General features: G+C 43.6%; 1 protein-coding gene across 16 annotated transcripts in view; it reads left to right on the top strand.

The window, feature by feature from the left end:
• The window catches only part of rad17 (RAD17 checkpoint clamp loader component), a 108,425-nt gene that overhangs the window by 27,959 nt on the left and 58,124 nt on the right, over window positions 1–22,342 (top strand). For all 16 annotated transcript variants that reach the window (XM_088995087.1, XM_088995078.1, XM_088995092.1 and 13 more), the window contains 6 exons: window positions 3,299–3,368; window positions 3,440–3,551; window positions 3,639–3,824; window positions 6,090–6,193; window positions 6,275–6,421; window positions 6,660–6,788. In XM_088995087.1, the coding sequence (XP_088851213.1) occupies window positions 3,299–3,368; window positions 3,440–3,551; window positions 3,639–3,824; window positions 6,090–6,193; window positions 6,275–6,421; window positions 6,660–6,788 (748 nt within the window). The remainder of the gene's footprint in view (window positions 1–3,298; window positions 3,369–3,439; window positions 3,552–3,638; window positions 3,825–6,089; window positions 6,194–6,274; window positions 6,422–6,659; window positions 6,789–22,342) is intronic.

Consider the following 22,342-nt stretch of genomic DNA (forward strand, 5'->3'; position numbering starts at 1 on the left):
TATTTAGCCATGTCAACAAAAACAAACCAGAGTTTCGGTCAACCCTGTCAACGAACGTTCTTCAAAGCCTTATGACCAGAAAAATGATGATGATCGCTTCTGGCAACAAGTGGCACAATCTGACTCACTCAAAGGAGCAACTGAAGAAAGAAAATAAAATGCACAATAGAAAATAATAATGTTTGCGGTGTGAAACTTTTCACAAGAGTTGTGAAATGTTTATTATTCATTGATGTGAACAGTATTGACTGTTTATGTGCATATTTTAAGTTAGTTAAGTTAGTTACAATGCCTTACATTGATACATACCTTGATTGTAAAGTATTTCTATTTTGTTGTCTTAAAATAGTAGCAAACACGATATTTTCATGAATGACAATTAAAATTATTGCTATTTTTTCACAAGTCTATCTTTGATTTTGATCAACATTTGTATGGTGATTTCGCCTCATTCACCCCCCCTACCCCCAGACCAGGACTTGGTCCTGGACCAACCGGGGCCTGCAGCCCCTGGACCCGAGCTTATTACGAGGCTTTTCTGGTTTCAAACGTTGGCAGCTATGATGCAATGTTTTTGATGCAGTTGTAGATAAAAAAGAAGAGAATCAAAGTGTCCTTTCATCAGTGGATCATTTTCGAAATGTGCATGTTGCGTTAGATCTAACTGCTGTGTTTGAAACAGTACACCACATAATTTTTGAAGTCTGATAGTAGGTGCTGGGTGGATGTAACGGACAACCGACATCTCCGGACAAGTTGTGTCCATAATTTGTAAAATGGCTTCAAATGACTTTTACTGAGCGTATTTTACTAAGATTCCACCGCATATAGCTATATTTTATGTTTTAAGACCCGCGCTGAATATTCAGCAAGTCTTGTTTTTGAGTTGGTGACGAGTCCGTACGTGACGTCACTAAAGGACCGCCCTTGACCGTAAAAAAGATGCATTGTAGCGGTCCTTCCATCACGTCAATGTATTTTGCTGTACATGTTTGGTCTGGGGACCTCGTGTTGCACCCAAAAGCCGCCAGAAGAGGGCGTCCAAGCGCCATATAAGGAATTTATCAGCCTGTGGAAACGGAGGTGGCCACAGGAGGTTGCCATTTTGTACCTCTTTTTTTGGGTGAGAAATTTTCCCCCAATGTTGCCTCAAAATAGCACAAATACATTCTTTAATCGATTGCAAACATGTATGCTTTCCTCTTCAGAACTATTTGAATCATATTCATAACTGAAAGTGTAACAAGAAAGCATATTATCCGAATCTGAAGCCATTGTTTTTTGATTCACTAACAATGCAAGACGTCTTGGCGTGACGTCACGAACTGGGGGCGGGACTTTCTGAAAATGCCCAATTCGCAGCTCAATTTTTTTGCAGATTTTGGACACTGAGTCATTTTTATTGGTGTTTTGCATTTGACTAAAAATATCATACTGCGTGTTTTGGGTATTTTAGATGCTATAAAACGTTTTTCTGGTGTCAGTTAAAAAACAAAAAAGTGATGTTGGTTGTCCTTTAAATAAACAGTAGATTGTCATTTTCTAATTTCCCTTTGTTGAGGATTTTTTTTTGATCACTTGAGTATTTCACTTCATAAAGCAGAAGCAACTGTTGTATATTATGTCAAATGTCCTGCTACTGTTGCTCGTCAGTCATCATCTCTTTTTAATTTAACTTCTCTCTTTGAAAAATAAAATTACTGTATTTTCCACTCTGCCTTATAGTGCGGAAATACAAAAGCATTCATTTTCTTCAAAGGATGACCTTGCGCCTTGTAACCTATTGCGCCTTATATGTGGACTGATATTGAGCCGCAACAAACCTCACAAACAGGCCACAGTACGTGAGGGTAAAGAACTGTGAGTCGGACAGGCTTCTCTGCAGCACCGGAGCGCCGCAGGGGACTGTCCTGGCTCCATTCCTGTTCACCCTCGACACCTCGGACTTCAACTACAACACCCCAACCTGCCACCTTCAGAAGTTCTCTGACGACTCAGCTATTGTCAGCCTCATTACAGAGGGAGACGATAGGGCGTACAGGGGACTGACAAAGGACTTTGTGGACTGGTGCCAGCAGAATCACCTCCAGATCACCGGGAAAACCAAGGAGCTGGTGGTGGACTTCTGCAGGAAACAATCCTCACCTGCACCGTTGAACATCCAGGGTTCGGACATTGAGAGGGTGACCTCCTACATGTACCTGGGTGTTACTCTCAACAATAAACTGTACTGGTCTACAAACACGGATGCCCTAATCAAAAAGGGACAGAGTCGCCTCTTCCTACTCAGGAAACTGAGGTCTTTTGGAGTTCAGGGGTCACTCCTTAAGACTTTCTATGACTCTGTGGTGGCTTCAGCCAACCACTATGGAATTGTCTGCTGGTCAGGCAGCATCACCCCCCGGGACAGGAAAAGACTCGAGCGCCTTGTCAAGAGGGCAAGTTCTGTCCTGGGCTGCTCGCTGGACTCTCTGGAGGAGGTGGGCAACAGACGGACGCTAGCTAAACTAAAGGCTATGATGGACAGCCCCTCCCGCCCCCTCCTGCCCACCCTGACAGAACTGGGTAGCTCCTTCAGCCAGAGACTATTACACCCGCGCTGCAAGAAGGAAAGGGACCGCCGATCGTTCCTACCGACTGCTGTCAGGCTTTGCAACTCGCAATGATCACATGTGGAAAAAAAAAATGGTCACTTGTAAATATGGGTTGATGCAATATATCAAAATGCATTTCTTATTCTTGCACTATGTACAGTTTTTTGATGGAACGGTTTTGCATATTTACATTTGCACAGTATACAGTTGACATTCTTATTTTATTATGCTTAGAATATCTTGTTTTCTATCCTTTCACCCCCACCCCGACCCCATCCCTTTTCAATTGCTGCTGTGGACTGCAACTTTCCCCATTGTGGGACGAATAAAGGTTTTCTGATTCTGATTCTGAACAAGACTCGCAACTCCTATCACCAACCGCCGACTCCATTTCCTCTCATAGAAGAACACGCAGCAACGTCCAATGGATGCACAATGTAACCCCAGCGTCTACTGTAGTAGCTTTTATGTGGACAATGTATTAAAATGTCATTCATTCAAGGTGCACTTTATAATCCAGTGCGCCTTATATGTGGAAAAAGTTTTAAATATGCCCTTCATTGAAGGTGCGCCTTATAATCATTTGCAGGAAGGAACATTACATTAAAAAATCAGTTTGAGTCTTACTATACAATATAATAATTACAGTATTATTAATTAATCATTTTGAGTTAATATTGAATTATATTTAATTGTCTTTCCAGTTTTAATCCGGTGGCTCCAACTACAATGATGAAGGTTCTGACTCGGATTTTAACCAATGAAGATGGAAAGGTGACAAACAGCTGTACCTGGTTTGAATTTATTTTGAATTCACTTTTTGACTCCTTTTTGAATGTACACAGAGCATTGAAAGGGTGATTGTCCCAGATCAGACAGTGTTGGAGATGGTTTGCTCAGGAAGCTCAGGAGACATTCGCAGTGCAATTAACAACCTACAATTTGCCTACGTTCCAGGTCTGGAGTAAATGTACACAATCAATCATTCTGCTTATGTGCCTTTCATACTAATTAACTGCGATGAGCTTTTATATTTTTTTCCAGACTATTCACAGGAAAAAGAGGTGTTGAGAGGGAACCATTCTTTGAAATCAAAAGTTAAGGACATTTCCAGATCAACTTTACGGAAGAAATCCAAGTCAAAAAATGTACAAGGGCAGCCGGCTGTTGGAATGAAAGACACTTGTTTGTTCCTATTTAGAGCACTTGGAAAGATACTGCATCATAAAAGTGAGTTCGCTGTTTTTATTGTATCTTCACATAATACCGTATGCCTGAAGTAAACATGCAATTACAGTGTTTTTGTTGTTGTCAACCATACTAACCCTTTCTTAATTGTGATTTTCAATACAAACAAATTAAAAAGTCCTTGGAAATAGGACAAGTACCAGAGTGGCATGGAACATACACAATGTTCGAGTGAAGTCTATGCATAACTGTGAAGTGCATTGCTGGATATCATGACAAAAGAGACAAGAGCTACTGCAACCTTCACTGATGTTACAGTTTTTTTTGTGCAAATACAGCAGATGATATCATTCAGGAATTTCCATTGTAATTTTTTGCACTTCAAAATGTGGTTCATACTTTAATTGCGAGACTTATCTGATCTGTGCTGGACCTCAGACAGGTTGTGCCAGCAGCACAAGTTGGAAAGCCTACTGGTTAAAGGTCTGATGAGATACAATTACAGTAAAGTCTTGTTATATCGATATTGGATATATCGATAGTCCCGGTTATATCGATACTATTTCTATGCACGCATGGAGAAAATTACATGCAAACAGGGTCGGATATATCGATAGTCCCGGTCATATCGATATTTTTTCGGACTCCCTTGAATATCGATATAACGAGACTTTACTGTATGTTAATTTGTGATGTATTTTTTCTGCCTCTTCATTCACCTTCTTCTAGATGTCTTCGCTCAAATAAAGAAACATATTTGAACATGTTTTCAAGTAAATATTACGTACTCAAACACAATATTACTGTTTTTCTTTTTTCCCCATAAAAGTAATTGAGTCCACTGCTAGGAGCGTTTTGCACAGGAGACTTTCTTTCATTTCTCTTTCTTTCTCTCTCCCTCTTGTTCTCTTTCTCTCTCTCGCTCCTTCATGTACATAGGGCGCATGCACCCGTGATGTGTTGAAACTTGCACTGATGTGTGGGAAGAATGATGTAGAGGCCTTCCAAATAATTATTTATCTAGCAATGTAAAAGCAACTTTTCTGTGATCACATGATTACAGATGTGGCCCTGGAAACATATGTGTCGTGCGCTCATGCTCATTTTGATCACTTGTTTCTGTCACGGCCTGCCTGTAACCATGGTTGAAGGTCGGATCAGACTGATACAAATCATCATAGCAGACGCCGCACTGATCCTGCCCTCCCCTCATGCACAAGACCCCTCCACTTTGGGCAATATGTAACCCTCATTCCACCCTTTTCCGATTTAGGCCAGTTGTTTCAGTTTTAGAGGTGTTGATTTTCAACCCACCCACTTCAGACTCTGGTGCAAACCGCTCCAGTGAGAGCATGTTATCCAGCAATGCACTTCACAGTTTTGCATAGACTTCACTCTTAAAGGACAACCGACGTCTCCGGACAAGTTGTGTCCATAATTTTTAAAATGGCTTCAAATGACTTCTACTGGGCGTATTTTAATAAGATTCCACCGCATATAGCTATATTTTACGTTTTTAGACTCGCGCTGAACATTCAGGAAGTCTTGTTTTTGAGTTGGTGACGAGTCCTCACGTGACGTCAGAAAAGGACCGCCCTTTACCGTAAAAAAGACACATTGTAGCGGTCGTTCCATCACGTCAATGTATTTTGCTGTACTGTTTTTTTGAAACCCTTGTTACATCCAAAAGCCGCCAGCAGAGCGAGTCAAGCTCAATGGAAGGAATGTATCAGCCTGTGGAAACGGGCTGATTCATTCCTCACAGCTCGGTGGCCTTTTGTCTTGACTCTTTTTGGTTGAGACATTCCCCCCGCCCGTTTGCCTCAAAACGACACGGAATAAATTCTTTAATCGATTGCAAACATGTATGCTTTCCTCTTCAGAACTATTTGAATCATATTCATAACTGGATGTGTAACAAGAAAGCATATTATCTGAATCTGAAGCCATTGTTTTTATTATCCAGCAATGCAAGACGTCTTGGCGTGACGTCACAAACTGGGGGCGGGACTTTCTGAAAATGCCCAATTCGCAGCTCATTTTTTTTGCAGATTTTGGACACTTTAAGTCATTTTTATTGGTGTTTTGCATTTGACTAAAAATATCATACTGCGTGTTTTGGGTATTTTAGATGCTATAAAACGTTTTTCTGATGTCAGTTAAAAAACAAAAAAGTGACGTCGGTTGCCCTTTAAATGTGTTTGAAACAAACTGAAGGTAAGTAATCAGAAAATGCCTTTTAAATGTAAATGAGAACCATTATGTAACTCAAAAACAAGACACATATTTTGTGTTGCATAAATCTAGGGGAGACTCCTGAATGTGTTCAAGAAGCTGAATGTGCCTTCTCACTTCAATTGCCATCACACCTTTCTCAACACCATCGAGAGTCATTACAAGTGGACCCAGAGGTACAAATGCACACAGCTTGAACATACAAATGGACATTAATTAACATATCGCAATCATCTCTCCTTTGAAATGTCTCGTAGTGGGTTACAGAACATTCATATGTCTCCGGGGAGTTCTTCAACCTGTACCTGCACCAAAATTACCTGGACTTCTTCTCTGAGATAGAAGATGTTCAGAAAGCAAGCGAGTATTTTTCAGACGCTGACCTCCTCACATCTGATTGGATGGTTAGCTTCACTTTGAATAAATGTTTTGAAAACAGAGCAAATAGACTCACAATCTAATATAAAAACATAGCAAGGAAAGCAACTGTAAATTAAAATCGTTGCTAATTTACATGATGTCAAGTTGCCAGCAAAGGCTGGGTCTGCACTCTGGATGCGAAATAACAAGATTCATTGTGGATTTAAGTTCACAGACCTTTTATGTCGATCTGATTCGCTGTTGCACTGTTAATGTTCTCAGAGTCATAATACCATGAGGGAATATGCATCTTCGGTGGCCACCAGAGGGCTTCTTCACTCCAACTCTCAGCAAGTACTGGTTGGCTTCAGACCACTGCACAAACCCAACTGGTTGCTGGTCAAGAAGAAGGTGGGACTTCATCAGCTTTTATTCTGTCCATTGTGGTTCACCACACACAGTGTTGAATGCTGAAAATCATTATTGGTGGACACGTGACTGAAGACTGTAAATCTCAGATGATGCTTTGCAGAAATTTCATCGGGAACAAAACTGCAAACGGATGCAATTTCTTTCATGAACAAAAAAAATATGGCAGGGTCACCCATGGCAAACAGATCCTAGGTGAGGGACCAGACAAAGTACAACTCAACAGAACCCTTATGACGAAAAACATGAATGAATCTGGGTTTCCCCTGACCGGACGCGTGCCACCGGGGCCCCTCTCTATAGACATACCTGAAAATGGCGCTCGTTGGCTTGGTGGCCGGGCCTTCACCTATGGGGCTCAGCCCTAAGAGGCAACGCGGGGCCCGCTTCTCAAGGGCTCACCACCATGGGAGGGGCCAAAGGGTTCGGGTGAAATGCGAGTTGGGCGGCAGCCAAAGGCGGGGACCCTGGCTAGCTCTTGGGACGTGGAATGTCACCTCTCTTACAGGGAAGGAGCCCAAGGTGGAAAAGTTCAAACTAGACATAGTCGGACTTGCCTCTACACACAGCCTGGGTTCTGGTACCAGCCCTCTTGAGAGAGGTTGGACTCTTACTCTCTTCCACTGTGAAGTTGCCCACGGTGAGAGGTGTCGAGCAGGTGTCATTGCCCCTCGGCTCACTGCCTGTACATTGGGATTCACCTACCGGAGTGAATCCCAGAGAGGGTTGCTTCCCTGCGCCTTCGGGTGGGGATACGGACCCTGACTGTTGTTTGTACTTATGCCCAAACAGCAGTTCAGTGTACCCATCCTTTTTGGAGTTTCGAGACAGTGTGCTGGAGGGAACTCCTACCGGGAACTCTCTTGTTCTGCTGGGTGATTTCAGTGCTCATGTGGGCAATGACTTGGGAGGAACTGCCCTCCCACAATCATAACCTGAGTGGGGTTTTGTTATTGGACTTCTGTGCTCAACACGGATTGTCTAAAACGAACACCTTCTTCAAACATAAGGGTGTCTAGCTGCAGTTCAATGATTGACTTTATGGTTGTACAGGCCGAGAAATTCATATTTTTTACAATGTTACTAGCCAATCAGAAAATCAACTAGCCCAAATGTGTTTGATCTCAGTAAGTTCATCCTTGTGTAAAAATGGCACAGAAGACTGCAATTGTTCATAGTTAATATTATATATATAGCATTTTATTGTATTTCAAGAGTATATTGATTCTGTTGTCCAACAGAAAAATAAGAATAATTCAGAGCACCAAAATGAAACAATTCAGAGCACCACAATAAAATACAAAAAATAATCAGGACATTGCAAAACTTGGCAAATAAGTATTTAATAAAAAGAAATAAAATTGAGGACCAGAATTAAGTCAGCACAATGCTATATTTGCAAAGGAGGGGTCCTTCCAACTTCATGTTATCATGTCATGTAACTCACACTGCCACACAAAATCCATGAAAGGCCGTGCGTGCTTCACATTTCCATGACATGTTCTAAACATGATCGTGAGCCTGTCATATGTTATCTTGTTCAGCGTTTGGATTATTCTTTCGGTAGGGCTACTACCGATAAACAGCTGTACTGGCAACCACTGCTCGACGGTGATTTTCACTGCCCTTGTGTGCGGCAACACTTTCATACTTGAAATTGCCCCTGCCGTTGACAAACGCGGATTTTTTCATCAAATTGCGGTTATTATAAAACACAGAACACGGGGTACAAACAGTGACGTGCAGTCAGGGGAGGCAGGTGAGGCAGTGCCTCACCTGTCATCATGGAAACCTGTCATGGAAATATCAAATGAAAAAATAAATTAAACAGTTATATGTATTTAGTGATTTGTACTTTAAAGTTCTTGTCCATTTAACTTCACCATCTTTGGATTTTTTTCAAAATCGCTGAATTTTCACATTTTTCACATTTCACACCGTTCAAATACTAAGTAGAGACAAGCGGTGAGGCAGCAGCCGGCTGAGCCTCAACATAGATTGCGCAATCACTATGCTAACTGTGCTGGCTTGCTCTGCAGTGAGACCGCATTGCTGTCCTTCTACATATCGCTATTAAAGCGTTCAAACACGTTTAGTATATGAACTAAATTTCTACAGTTTAGGTGGTGTATATAATGTACAGTCACTGTACATTATAAACACTGTACTACAGTGTTTATTTTGTTTTATTTTTATCAAAACTCTGTGCGTAGGTGAGGCACACAGTTCTCCTGCCTCATGACAGGGGGCGCTTGTGATTCCAGAGATACTTGCGACTCCACGGCTGCAGAATAATAGAATTAGGGACATCAAGCTACAGTAAACAGTTAGCAAATAAAGTGCAACCCTCCAGTCATTTTTTTCGTGTTGGTTGGCCTCATTTTCAGAATGGAGGATTACATATATAAATTGAAAGAATTTTCTAAACTGGACTTTCAATCGAAGCAGGAGATAATAATTAAAGGAAGACCAACACTGGAGCTAAAAGGTTTGCTTCAGACAACGGGACAGAATACTCGCTCTTTTCAGATGGACTGGTACACACGAAAAGGCTGGCTGTGTGGATGTCCAGCAAGAAACCGCCTTTTCTGCTTTTTCCTGCCTTCTGTTCTCAACTTATGACAATGTCTGGACTCAAATGGGATATTGCGACCTAAAAAAATTACAACGGAGCCTCATCAAACTCGAGCGGTCGACCGCGCACATCCAAAGTCAAATCGCACTAAAAACATTCGGGATGTCCAGGATCGACTTGGCTTTGGATGAAGAGTGAAGACTCAACATCAGCATCCACAATGCTAAGGTAAAAGAGAACTGGGAGATTTTAAAATACCTCATCCATGCCACCTGCTTCCTTGCCAAACAACAGCTGGCATTTCGTGGAAATGATGAAAGTAAAGGCTCTGCTGATTGTGGCAACTATGTTGAACTATTACATGCTTTCGCTGAGAAAGATGACAGGCTAGCGAAACATTTGGAGACATCCACTGTATTTTCTGGCCTGTCAAACAGAATGCAGAACAATTTAATTGAAGCAGTTGGTGATGTCAATAGAAATGGCATTAAAAAGGAGATCGGTGCAGCCCTATTTGTTGCTGTAGAAGTAGATGAGACCACAGATGTTACAAACCAAGCTCAGATTTCGGTCATATTGCAGTATGTAGCTACATCTGAAGCAGGCTGTGAGGTGAAGGAAGCGTTTTTGGGCTTTGACGATGTGAGGACAGACATGCTCCTGCCATTGCTGAGTACGTCCTCGGAGTGTTGGAGAAATATGTCTGTGCTGATAAGCTTGTAGCTCAGACATATGATGGAGCCGCTGTAATGGCCTCAGAACTTAATGGTGTGCAAGCTAAAATGAAAGAAAAAGTGCCCGAAGCCATGTTTACGCACTGTTACGCACACAAACTGAACTTGGTGTTCTTGCATTCAGCGAGGTGCATGCCCGAATGTCGCACGTTTTTTAAAACAGCTGAGGGAATAGCGGCATTTTTCAGCAAGTCCACAAAGCGCATTTACTTGCTGGATGATATAGTAAAGCACCGTTTACCCAGAGCAGCACCTACAAAATGGAGCTCTAACTCCAGGCTACTGCAGACAATAAGCATGCACCAAAATGATCTGTGCACATTATTTCGGGTAATTACGGAAAATCCCGACAGCTGGGATAATGACACGCTGATGATGGCAGCAGGATACGATCGGTGTCTGTCAAAAGCATCAACATGCTTTCTCCTTATGGCATATGAGGACATTTTCAATGAAACTGACACACTTTTTAGAGTGCTACAAAACAAAGTGATGGACATTGAATATTGTCTTGCACGCATCCGTGACACTGTTGCAGCTCTCGAGCGTATGAAACTGAAGTTCGACAGTTTCTGTGACCGATTTGAGCAGAAATGCAGCGCACTGGGCCTGACAGAGAGTGGAGACAGACATTCGATTAGATGTGAACAAGTGTTCTGTAACATTCTGGAGAATATAAGCTGACAAATGAGGGCCAGGTTTGATCATTTTGGTGAGCTGGCTTTTCTTGGTTTGGTGGACTGCGCAAAATTTGGGGAAATGTCGAAATATTATGATGACGCGAAACTCCATAGCCTGTCAAAATATGCCAGGTTCTTTGACTTTGTGAAGCTAAAGGCAGATCTCGTTGGACTGTATACCTCACAACCAGTGAGGGATGGATGTAAATCTCCTGGACACCTTCTCAGCATTTTGGCCCCGAAGGATCTGATTGAAACTGTTCCTTAGGCGACAAAGTTGCTCCAGCTCGTGCTCACTGTTCCAGCTACTACAGCATCAGTGGAGCGGTCATTCTCAGCACTGAAAAGACTGAAAACATACAGTCGGAACAGGACTGATCAAGTACGACTTTCTTCACTGGCAGTGATCTCCATTGAGACAGTGAGACTTGTAAAACTGAAGAAAGATAAGGAAGGCTTCTACAAAGAAGTTAGTGATGCCTTTCTTCAGAAGGAGCGGTGCATGGACTTCATTTACAAATAAAGGGAACACGATAATAAAGTTTTTTAATTATTTTTTATATGCTACAGTTTGTATATATAAAGAATGCTGACATGACATTTTAAACAAAACACCTTAACTGTTGCCAATCAAATGGTGAATAAGCTACTCTGTAGAGTTCATATGTTTGTAAATCTGACTATAATGACGTCAGTGCCTCACCGGTCATGAACCTCACCGCACGTCACTGGGTACAAAACATGAGTCGTGCGGTCGCATTGTAATGAAGCCAGGGCCGTCCGTCCCCCCATGCAGACTTGTAAAGCCTTTGGCATTTTTCTGTTCCGTATTCCTTGTCACCAAACCTTTTTCTTCTTCCGACCTCGGTCGCTCTTTCCCCGTCTCAAGTGGCGGCTTAACACCTTTCAGAAATTTCCACATTACAAAGCTGTTTTGACAGTCAAAGGTGTAAACAAGAAAGATGTGACCATATTAACGTCCATATAAATACACGAGTATTGAAATCTGGTTGTCACATCACGTGAGAGTATGCGAGACTCAACGAGATGCGTCATATCAGTGTCTGAAACTCCAAAAAGTTAGCGGACACCAGGAAAGACAACTCTGAAAAGTGGCCTGCCCGGCCATAAAGTTGCCTGCCCCATTTTTCACAATTTGAAATACAATAAGATGACTAATCGCCAAAAAAAACATTGTTGCGAGGTATAAAGGATTTTTATTAATTAAGGAAGTACCCACCAAAAATGTTCCCTTGCTTAATTTATGGTAAATATCCCTTGCTGAAGATTTTGCTCCAGTTGTCGTTTGTCAAATTATAAACTGCGCCTCCTGTGGGAAGTGAAAGTCAATGTCTTCATGGTGCACAATGCAATGTTTGCATTGTGTTGTCTGCTAAATGCCACGTGGCTCCTCTTTCTAAGTGCCTTTCCAAACATTCAAGTACACTTTACAGTCACGGTATAGTCCGAAGCACGAAACAGGCTTTTGATTGGCTGCCGTGCTGAGTATGCACATTTCCAAATGAACGTTCGTTTGGCAAGCCTGTTTCGTGCTTCGGACTATACCGTGACTGTAAAGAGTACTTGATAATTTTGAAAGCCCTCTTTAGAAAGAGGAGTCCACGTGTCTTGTAGCAATTTGCTTGTAGCTCTTGAAGAGGCTGTCCGCCACCCGGGCCGAAACATTTTCAAAGTTGTACGCCCGACGTAAAAGTTGTACGTCCCGGGCTTCCGGGCAGGCGTTATTTCAAACACTGGTCATATACATACACAGTGGTAATACATTCAACGGCACTTTTATGATGTGTTTACACATACTGTATGGAGGTTCGGTTAACTATGTTTATACTTTCAACTTAAAAATGCATTTTTTTAAATATATTTTCAACTAGTCGACCGGGCTGGTGAGTAACTGAACGAACTCTCCAAATGGGAAATTAAGTTGCCTCGGGCGACCGGACTACCGCGCATTTGGAACCCTGTTGTATCATAGGATTTGCAGCTGCATGTTTTGGACACACGGGGGTGAGGGGCGGAACTGTCAATTGATCACCACCTAGTGGTGAGTAGGCTCCGATGGCCGTCCGTCCTGGCAGACCCAAACGTATTGTGCGGGTTTGTTGGAAGCCTCTAGCGGAATCCCCTGTCAGAAGGAATTTCAACTCCTACCTCCAGCAGAGCTTTTTTCACAGAGGTGTGGGACATTGAGTATGAAGGGACCATGTTCCGTACCTCTCTTCTTGAGGCGGCAAATCGGAGTTGTGGCATGGGAAGAGTTCAGTGAGACCATGGAACGGACGGCTTCAAGGAAGTAGTGGTCTAAAATCCGGCATCTCGGGAAGGGAAAGCAGTGCACCACTAAAACTGTGTACAGTGGGAGTGTGGCACTGCTGACCTTGACTAGGGACGTTGTAAGCCAGTGGGTAGAATACTTCGAAGAGCTCCACAACTCGACCAACACGCCTTCCTCGAAGGAAGCAGAGTCTGAGGACTTTAAGATGGGCTCTCCGGTCTCTGTGGCTGAAGTTACAGATGTTTAAAAGCTCCTTGGTGGCAAGGTCCCAGGGGTGGATGAGATCCGCCCGGAGTTCCTCAAGGCACAGGATGTTGTGTGGCTGTCTTGGTTTACATGCCTCTGCAACATTGCGTGGTCATCGAGGAGTGTGCCTCTGGATTGGCGGACCAGGGTCGTGGTCCCCTTTTTTAAAAAGGGTGACGGGACGGTGGGATCCAACTATAGAGCGATCACACTGCTCAGCCTCCCTGGTAAGGTCTATTCAGGGGTTCTGGAGGAATGTGTCCATCAGAAGGTCGAGCCTCAGATTGAGGAGGAGCAGTGTGGTTCTCCTCCCGGCTGTGGAACGGCGGACCAGCTCTACACCCTTAGCAGGGTCCTTGAGGGTGCATAGGAATTCGCCCAACCAGTTTACATGTGCTTTGTTGACTGGGAGAAGGTGTTTGACCATGTCCATCCGAATGTACTGTGGGGGTGCATTGGGAGTATGGGGTACAGGAACCTGTGTTCGCTCCCTGTACGACTGATGTCAGAGTTTGGTTCACATTGCCGGCAGTAAATTGGAATCGTTCCCAGTGAGGGTTAGGCTCCGCCAGCGCTGCCTTTTGTCACCGAATCTGTTCATAACCTTTATGGACAGAATTTCTAGGCGCAACCACGGCCTTGAATGGGTTGATGTGGGGATGAGAATCAGCACCTCCAAATCTGAGAAAATTGTTGTCAGTCAAAAAAGGTTGCTGTGTCCTCTACGGGTCGCGGAGGATATCATGCCCCAAGTGGAGGAGTTTTAAGTATCTGGTAGTCCTTTTCACGAATAAGGGATGAAGGGAGCGAGAGATCGTCAGGTGGATCGGTGCAGTGTCTGCTGCGATGCAGACTTTGTAACTATCTGTCGTGATTAAGAAGGAGCTGAGCCAAAAGGTGAAGCTCTCAATTTACCGGTCAATCTACATCCTAACACTCACTATCGCCATGAGCTATGGGTCGTGAAAGAAAAAAAACGAGATCCCGGACAAAATGAGCTTTCTGCGTAGGGTGTCCAGGCTCTCTCTTAGAGATAAGTTGAGAAGCTCTGTCATCCGGGAGGGGCTCAGAGTGGAGCCACTTCTCCTCCACATATAGAGGAGCCAAATGAGGTGGCTCGGGCATCTGATTAAGATGCCTCCTCGACGCCTCCCTGGTAAGGCATGCCCCACTGACAGAAGACCCCAGGGACGACACGGTACACGCTGGGGAGACTATATTACCCAGCTGGCCTGGGAAGGCTTTGGGATTCGCCAGGAAGAGCTGGAAGAAGTGGCTGGGGAGAGGGATGTCTGGGCTTCCCTACTGAAGCTGTTTCCCCCACGACCCGACATTGGATAAGCAGCAGAAAAGGGATGGACAAAACTGCAATTTATTCCATGAAGCCCCCCAAAATTATGAAGACAATTATCAACATCTTGATGCTATTGTCGTTGCATTATGACCTTTCTAGGGTTTGCCTTGCCTCTGTCCCAAAGGTAGCCGAAATAGATTACCTGACCTGTTGCTCTCATGAGAACAAATTATATGAACAGTGTTTTGATCTGTTGGAATCTAATTCCTGTATCTCTTCTGGTTCGGAGTTCAACGGAGTTTTATGATGAAATACCAGCGGAAAAGACGACTTTATTCTCGTAAAACAATAGAAGAACATATCTAGTCGGAGCGGGAAGCCAAGAGCGCAAAGCCCTTCAAGCTAGTTTTACTCACACAACAGTGATGACATCATCTCGACCAAGCCTCTAAACTACGGAAAGGGGGGTTGGGAGAACATTAGACTTGAAGACCATCTCTAGTTACACCCTACATAAGCAACGAGTCAACTAATAAGCTACATACATCCATGTAGAGTAAACTAAATATGAAATAACATAGGATGTTTACGGATGTGTATAAAAACACTTTATCATTCCCCCCTGTTGCACATTTAAACTCAGTACATGCATTTCCAAAACGGTTTTCATGCATGCACGTCATAACTAACAGCATAGGGAGCCATTCTATACCATGGAGAAGGCGAAAAAACTCTGTCATAACTTTACTGCTGTGATATGCATTTGCGAGAATCTTAAAGATAATCCAATTCAATCAAAATATTGTCAAGGAAAATTCCTTCTTGGCCCTCCGTTTTTAGTGGGAGCAACCACACTCTGGCCATGGTTTACAATTCCAAGCTACAACACAGGGTGCCCTTCACGCATTTGTTGATACAAAACCTTTGCGTAGTTCACCTGAAAATTAATTATCATATTAATTAGCGTTGCTCTTAAGCATGGAATGATACAACCAATGACTAAGAAAATAAGTACAATCACGATTGCGACAGGCACAAACAGTCTAAGCAAAGTCGTATACCAAGGGCCTCCGAAAAGCATTGCAAAGCTCCATGGGTGATCAGGCCGTCGATCTTTGGTCATAGCAATCCTGAGATCCCTGATAACAGACAAAGCATTAGTCATGTTTATGGAATTTGCTTCTTTGGGTATGTACGTACAACAAGTGTCACCCACCATAGCACAGACGCCCCCTTGTGGGGCTGTCAAAAGGTCCAAAACCATTAAATTTTGCAGCACCATTTGTCTAATTGCTGCAATTTCGGTGTTCTGCATTTCATCCACTTTCAATCTGGCATTGACAAACACTTGAAATCTGTAATCAATTGTTTCAATTCGTAGCATGTTTTTAGCCACTCCAATTTGTGGAAAAAGAGCTAACATTACCTTACTACCCGTGCTATGGTGTTTGAATTTTTCTGGAACACCAGTTCCCCAGATCGAATCATGGGGCTTAAACGATACTCTTCTTTTCACTGGGTGACTGGTAACGATGAAAGTATGGTCAGTTACAGTAACAGGTGCGCACAAACCGTAGGCTCGCGGAGGAATAAAAGAATATACTTTCCAACCGCATAACCACCAAAAATGTGAAGATACGGGCAAAACAGTGACATTAGTGTTTAACGGTAGCATATATAAACATCTATCCTCATCTATAAAACCCAAATTTTGACCCGTACTGTACATTGCAACGCATACTGGTAGTCGCAACCCGCTCTCAGTCATAACCTGATTTTCAGTTTCCAAAATGGTATCTAAACCTGGAACAATCTCTCCTCTCGAAGCATTGCGAAGAACTGGAAAATGTTGATCAGCTCTATGCAAAGATATTAACATATATGCAGCTCTAGCCATTCAATCTCTGAATACTTTCGAATGCACGCGTTGTGTCACAGAATGAGGCATACAAGAGCATACAAAACAATTACTTTTCCTAATTTGCTTAGCAATTAGTGCAGCATAACGATACCACGTGTTTGATAACGGATTCCAGTCATATTTTTCTCCTCCAAACGGTTGATATAACGCGTCCATGACACCTGAACATTGGGCCGTTTTGTCAGGTGTTTGTCTGTCAGACTGTCACCCAGGCTGACAGTCTGATGTGTGGTTTATGCAGGAGGGGTGATGTCACACTGGTGATGCCACAGATGACATCATGCATATAGTTACGGGAAAACCAATGAGATTTTCACAAAACTCGGGACAGAGTCTAAAGTCAATGCATCCTGCAACATTGTGGGTTACGATAGCAAGTTGGATATAGTAGTGCAATTTCGCAGGCTGATGGAGTGTGAGGTTCCACGTGTGTCATCTGGATTGCCCCCACGAGTCCGTACAGCAAGATGATGTGGACCAAACCCATTGCTAGTGAGTAGTTTGGCTCCATCTGTCTTCCACCTTGATGGCAGTTCGCGTTGTGATCAGCACGGTGAATGGCCCCTCCCACTTTGGTGCAGACCAGGTCTTCCTCCTGATTGCCTTGATCAGCATCTCGTCTCCGGGGCGCAGCCTCTGTTCCTGTGCAGGGAACAAAGAGGACTGCAGCAGTACCCATGCTGTGGACCTCTTTTGTTGTAAACATTTCACACAACAATTTTGCCAACAAAGCACCTGGATCTGATTTATTCCTTTGCCAGGGCACGCACACCTTCCCATAATAGGAGGATGAAAGGTCTGTCATGCAAGATCTCAAAAAGCGTTAAGCCGTTATTAGTGACCGTTATTTTCATATATAATCTAACCAAAAACAGACATTCAGGCCATGTTCTGGAATAATATGTTTGCATAATGCTTTCGCAACGGATAATGCATCGGATTTCTTTGAAGGCACAATATTGGCTGTCTGTAGAAATCGTCACCGTCTTTCCTTCCGCCCATTTACACGCTTCAGTCAATGCAAGAATTTCTGCTGCTAGCGCTGAATACGTGTTTGGTAATGAACCGTCAGCAATAATTTCAACATCGGTTTCAACTTCTTTTTGGCAAAACTGTAACATAGTCAAAGAAGCTTTGTTACCTGTACTTTCTAGATTTTGGAACAAAGCAATTATTACAGTCCTGTTTTCGTCTTCAGTCAGTGAGGCAAGTAAGATGTCGTCAAGGTACAAAAGAGTTTGAGAAGTCACAGGATGTTTAAAGTCAGCAATACATGAAGACATTTCTTGTGAAAAAAATTGTGTAATGACTGAGTCTCCCCAGTAGGGGACGTGTGTGCTCCACTCTGCTCCTTTCCTGAAAACACATCTGGTCTTCCACAAGCAGCAACAAGTGTGGGAGGGAGGGGGGGGACAGAAAGGGCAGTCGTTAGAGGGAGTGGTGGAGGACCCCGCACGCAGATCCCCCCTGGCCTCTGACCCCAAGCTCAAACCCCCCAGCCAACATCCCACCATTCTTCCTGCAGTGGTTAGTTTTATGTCTGTCCTAGTAATGGCGATTTCAAGACCATGTGCTCCTTTGTCCTTGTAAGGGAGGAATTTCTTTATCAGCGGCCATCTTTGAAGACATAGCTTTTTCATTTTTCCCAGTTTGCTTAAATTGGTTAACATATACGGAATCCTAATCAGCAGATTCAGGAATACAGCTGGGGTTTTTTGAAAACATTTTCAAAGCGTCCTCTGAAAATGTTTTACATCTTCCCCACTTTTTTATGAATTTCGTATCCTGGTGGATTGGGGTTTTCTTAGAAAAAGATTGCACCCATCATTTCAATTCACCACAGTTCACTAACAATTTCTGCTGTTGCCTTAAGTCCCAGCAAGGCACACACCCGCTGTGTGAACTCAAACGCAAAGAAGACTCCCGCTGTGTCAACGTCTCCAATCAAGAGACGCGCTCACATACACACACAATGAATGCACATACACACACACGCGCACGCACTCACACACTCTCACAAACAGCTCAAATGGCCCCACGCCCAACCCCCTTTGTTCAAGATCTTTCTCTCAGACAAAGAAAATTTTGTAGCTCACCATTCAGCACAAATCAGTCAAAAGGAATGTATTAATATCATGGAGAATCCACGAGCAACTGCAGCTGCATTTAAACAAAAAAGAACACATAATCCCCTGGGTCAAAATTAATAAATTTTTCAATTTTTTATTTTTCCTTCCCAGTCCTCGCGCAAAAGTAAATTCTAGGAGTTCACCCCTCGTGAAGAATCTCTCACTGGAAGATTCCGGTCTTATATTTCTTTTCGCAGACGCTATTTTGACCGGTAATGGCGTAGATCAGTCACACGCACACATTTTTTTTTGCACGTTGACTCGATTTAAGGTGGTCCGCCGTGACCCAACCAAAAATTCGAATTACTAGCTGTAGATACGTGGATTAACCGTGAATAGAATACTCCTGGCCACAAAGAATCCCACAATACATTCAATTACATTGGCTGCGTGCTGGCGCGTCACCCACCTTAAAAAACTCGTGAACTCAACAGCGCGGTCAGGTCAGGATGAAGAGGAGATCCACCACACCGAATGTCAGCAACTTTTCGGCTCTTGTTTTCAGTCAAAAAGCAGGCATCACCGAAGGAACGACACCTTCGTCTCTTGTGGGCAACCCACAAACAGATGCCACCAAAAGCAGGAAGCCTTTGTCTCTCGTCAACAGAAGCACGCAGGTGGGCACCCCCCAACCGCTCCGGACCGTACTGTTGGCGCGGGTTTCTGGCACCAATTTATGTTGGAATCTAATTCCTGTATCTCTTCTGGTTCGGAGTTCAACTGAGTTTTATGATGAAATACCAGCGGGGACGATAGATGTTGAACAGAAAAGACTACTTTATTCTCGTAAAACAATAGAAGAACATATCTAGTCGGGGCGGGTAGCCAAGAGCGCAAAGTTCGCCCCTTCAAACTAGTTTTACTCACACAGCAGTGATGACATCATCTCGACCAAGCCTCTAAACAACGGAAAGGGGGTTGGGAGAACATTAGACTTGAAGAAAATCTCTAGTTACACCCTACATAAGCAACAAGTTAACTAATAAGCTACATACATCCATATAGGCTAAACTAAACATGAAATAACATAGGATGTTTACGTCTGTAATACGTCTGATCAGACGTATTGCTGCCAACTTTGGGAGAGACATCTTTAGAAAAGGCCACCTTTAAATTAGCTGGCATGTGTGTACCAACAAAGTCCTTCCGCTCATTCAACAACAACAAGCCATGGTTCACTCCCAAACTCAGGCAGCTTAGGAAAGAGAAAGAATCCGCATTTAAAAGCGGCGATCGAGCAGTTTACAAACTCGCCTGAAACAGGCTGACGAAGGAAATTAACATCGCAAAGAAAAGTTATGCGGAGAGGCTTAACAAACAGTTCTCCGCTAACGACTCTGCATCGGTGTGGAATGGCCTGTAAGCAATAACAAATTATCGTTTACCTTCCCCCCAAGCAGTGTACAACAATGGTATGGCTGATGAGTTAAATACATACTTTTGCCGATTTGAAAAGGACACCACCATTTCCCCGGTCTGCCCACCATTACCAGAAACTACCGTATCTCCGCCCTCTGCCCTACAGATCCACGAACTGGACGTTAGACGGCTCTTCAAGCAGCAAAAGATCAAGAAAGCTGCAGGACCTGACAGAGTGTCCCCCTCCTGCCTGAGAGTCTGCGCTGACCAGCTGGCTCCGGTCTTCACACAAATCTTCAACAGATCCCTGGAGCAGTGTGAAGTCCCATCCTGCTTCAAACAGTCTACTATCGTCCCAGTTCCAAAGAAACCAGCACCCTCGGGATTGAACGACTATAGACCTGTCGCTCTGACGTCTGTGGTCATGAAGTCCTTTGAAGCGGGGGACAGAAAGGGCAGTCGTTAGAGGGAGTGGTGGAGGACCCCGCACGCAGATCCCCCCTGACCTCTGACCCCAAGCTCAAACCCCCCAGCCAACATCCCACCATTCTTCCTGCAGTGGTTAGTTTTATGTCTGTCCTAGTAATGGCGATTTCAAGACCATGTGCTCCTTTGTCCTTGTAAGGGAGGAATTTCTTTATCAGCGGCCATCTTTGAAGACATAGCTTTTTCATTTTTCCCAGTTTGCTTAAATTGGTTAACATATATGGAATCCTAATCAGCAGATTCAGGAATACAGCTGGGGTTTTTTGAAAACATTTTCAAAGCGTCCTCTGAAAATGTTTTACATCTTCCCCACTTTTTTATGAATTTCGTATCCTGGTGGATTGGGGTTTTCTTAGAAAAAGATTGCACCCATCATTTCAATTCACCACAGTTCACTAAGAATTTCTGCTGTTGCCTTAAGTCCCAGCAAGGCACACACCCGCTGTGTGAACTCAAACGCAAAGCAGACTCCCGCTGTGTCAACGTCTCCAATCAAGAGACACGCTCACATACACACACAATGAATGCACATACACACACACGCGCACGCACTCACACACTCTCACAAACAGCTCAAATGGCCCCACGCCCAACCCCCTTTGTTCAAGATCTTTCTCTCAGACAAAGAAACTTTTGTAGCTCACCATTCAGCACAAATCAGTCAAAATGAATGTATTAATATCATGGAGAATCCACGAGCAACTGCAGCTGCATTTAAACAAAAAAGAACACATAATCCCCTGGGTCAAAATTAATAAATTTTTCAATTTTTTATTTTTCCTTCCCAGTCCTCGCGCAAAAGTAAATTCTAGGAGTTCACCCCTCGTGAAGAATCTCTCACTGGAAGATTCCGGTCTTATATTTCTTTTCGCAGACGCTATTTTGACCGGTAATGGCGTAGATCAGTCACACGCACACATTTTTTTTTGCACGTTGGCTCGATTTAAGGTGGTCCGCCGTGACCCAACCAAAAATTCGAATTACTAGCTGTAGATACGTGGATTAACCGTGAATAGAATACTCCTGGCCACAAAGAATCCCACAATACATTCAATTACATTGGCTGCGTGCTGGCGCGTCACCCACCTTAAAAAACTCGTGAACTCAACCGCGCGGTCAGGTCAGGATGAAGAGGAGATCCACCACGCCGAATGTCAGCAACTTTTCGGCTCTTGTTTTCAGTCAAAAAGCAGGCATCACCGAAGGAACGACACCTTCGTCTCTTGTGGGCAACCCACAAACAGATGCCACCAAAAGCAGGAAGCCTTTGTCTCTCGTCAACAGAAGCACGCAGGTGGGCACCCCCCAACCGCTCCGGACCGTACTGTTGGCGCGGGTTTCTGGCACCAATTTATGTTGGAATCTAATTCCTGTATCTCTTCTGGTTCGGAGTTCAACTGAGTTTTATGATGAAATACCAGCGGGGACGATAGATGTTGAACAGAAAAGACTACTTTATTCTCGTAAAACAATAGAAGAACATATCTAGTCGGGGCGGGTAGCCAAGAGCGCAAAGCTCGCCCCTTCAAACTAGTTTTACTCACACAGCAGTGATGACATCATCTCGACCAAGCCTCTAAACAACGGAAAGGGGGTTGGGAGAACATTAGACTTGAAGAAAATCTCTAGTTACACCCTACATAAGCAACAAGTTAACTAACAAGCTACATACATCCATATAGGCTAAACTAAACATGAAATAACATAGGATGTTTACGTCTGTAATACGTCTGATCAGACGTATTGCTGCCAACTTTGGGAGAGACATCCTTAGAAAAGGCCACCTTTAAATTAGCTGACATGTGTGTACCAACAAAGT

This window comes from Hippocampus bargibanti, linkage group LG04, assembly GCF_051943395.1.
Source record: "Hippocampus bargibanti isolate YZ-2025 linkage group LG04, ASM5194339v1, whole genome shotgun sequence".
Classification (NCBI taxonomy): Eukaryota; Metazoa; Chordata; class Actinopteri; order Syngnathiformes; family Syngnathidae; genus Hippocampus; species Hippocampus bargibanti.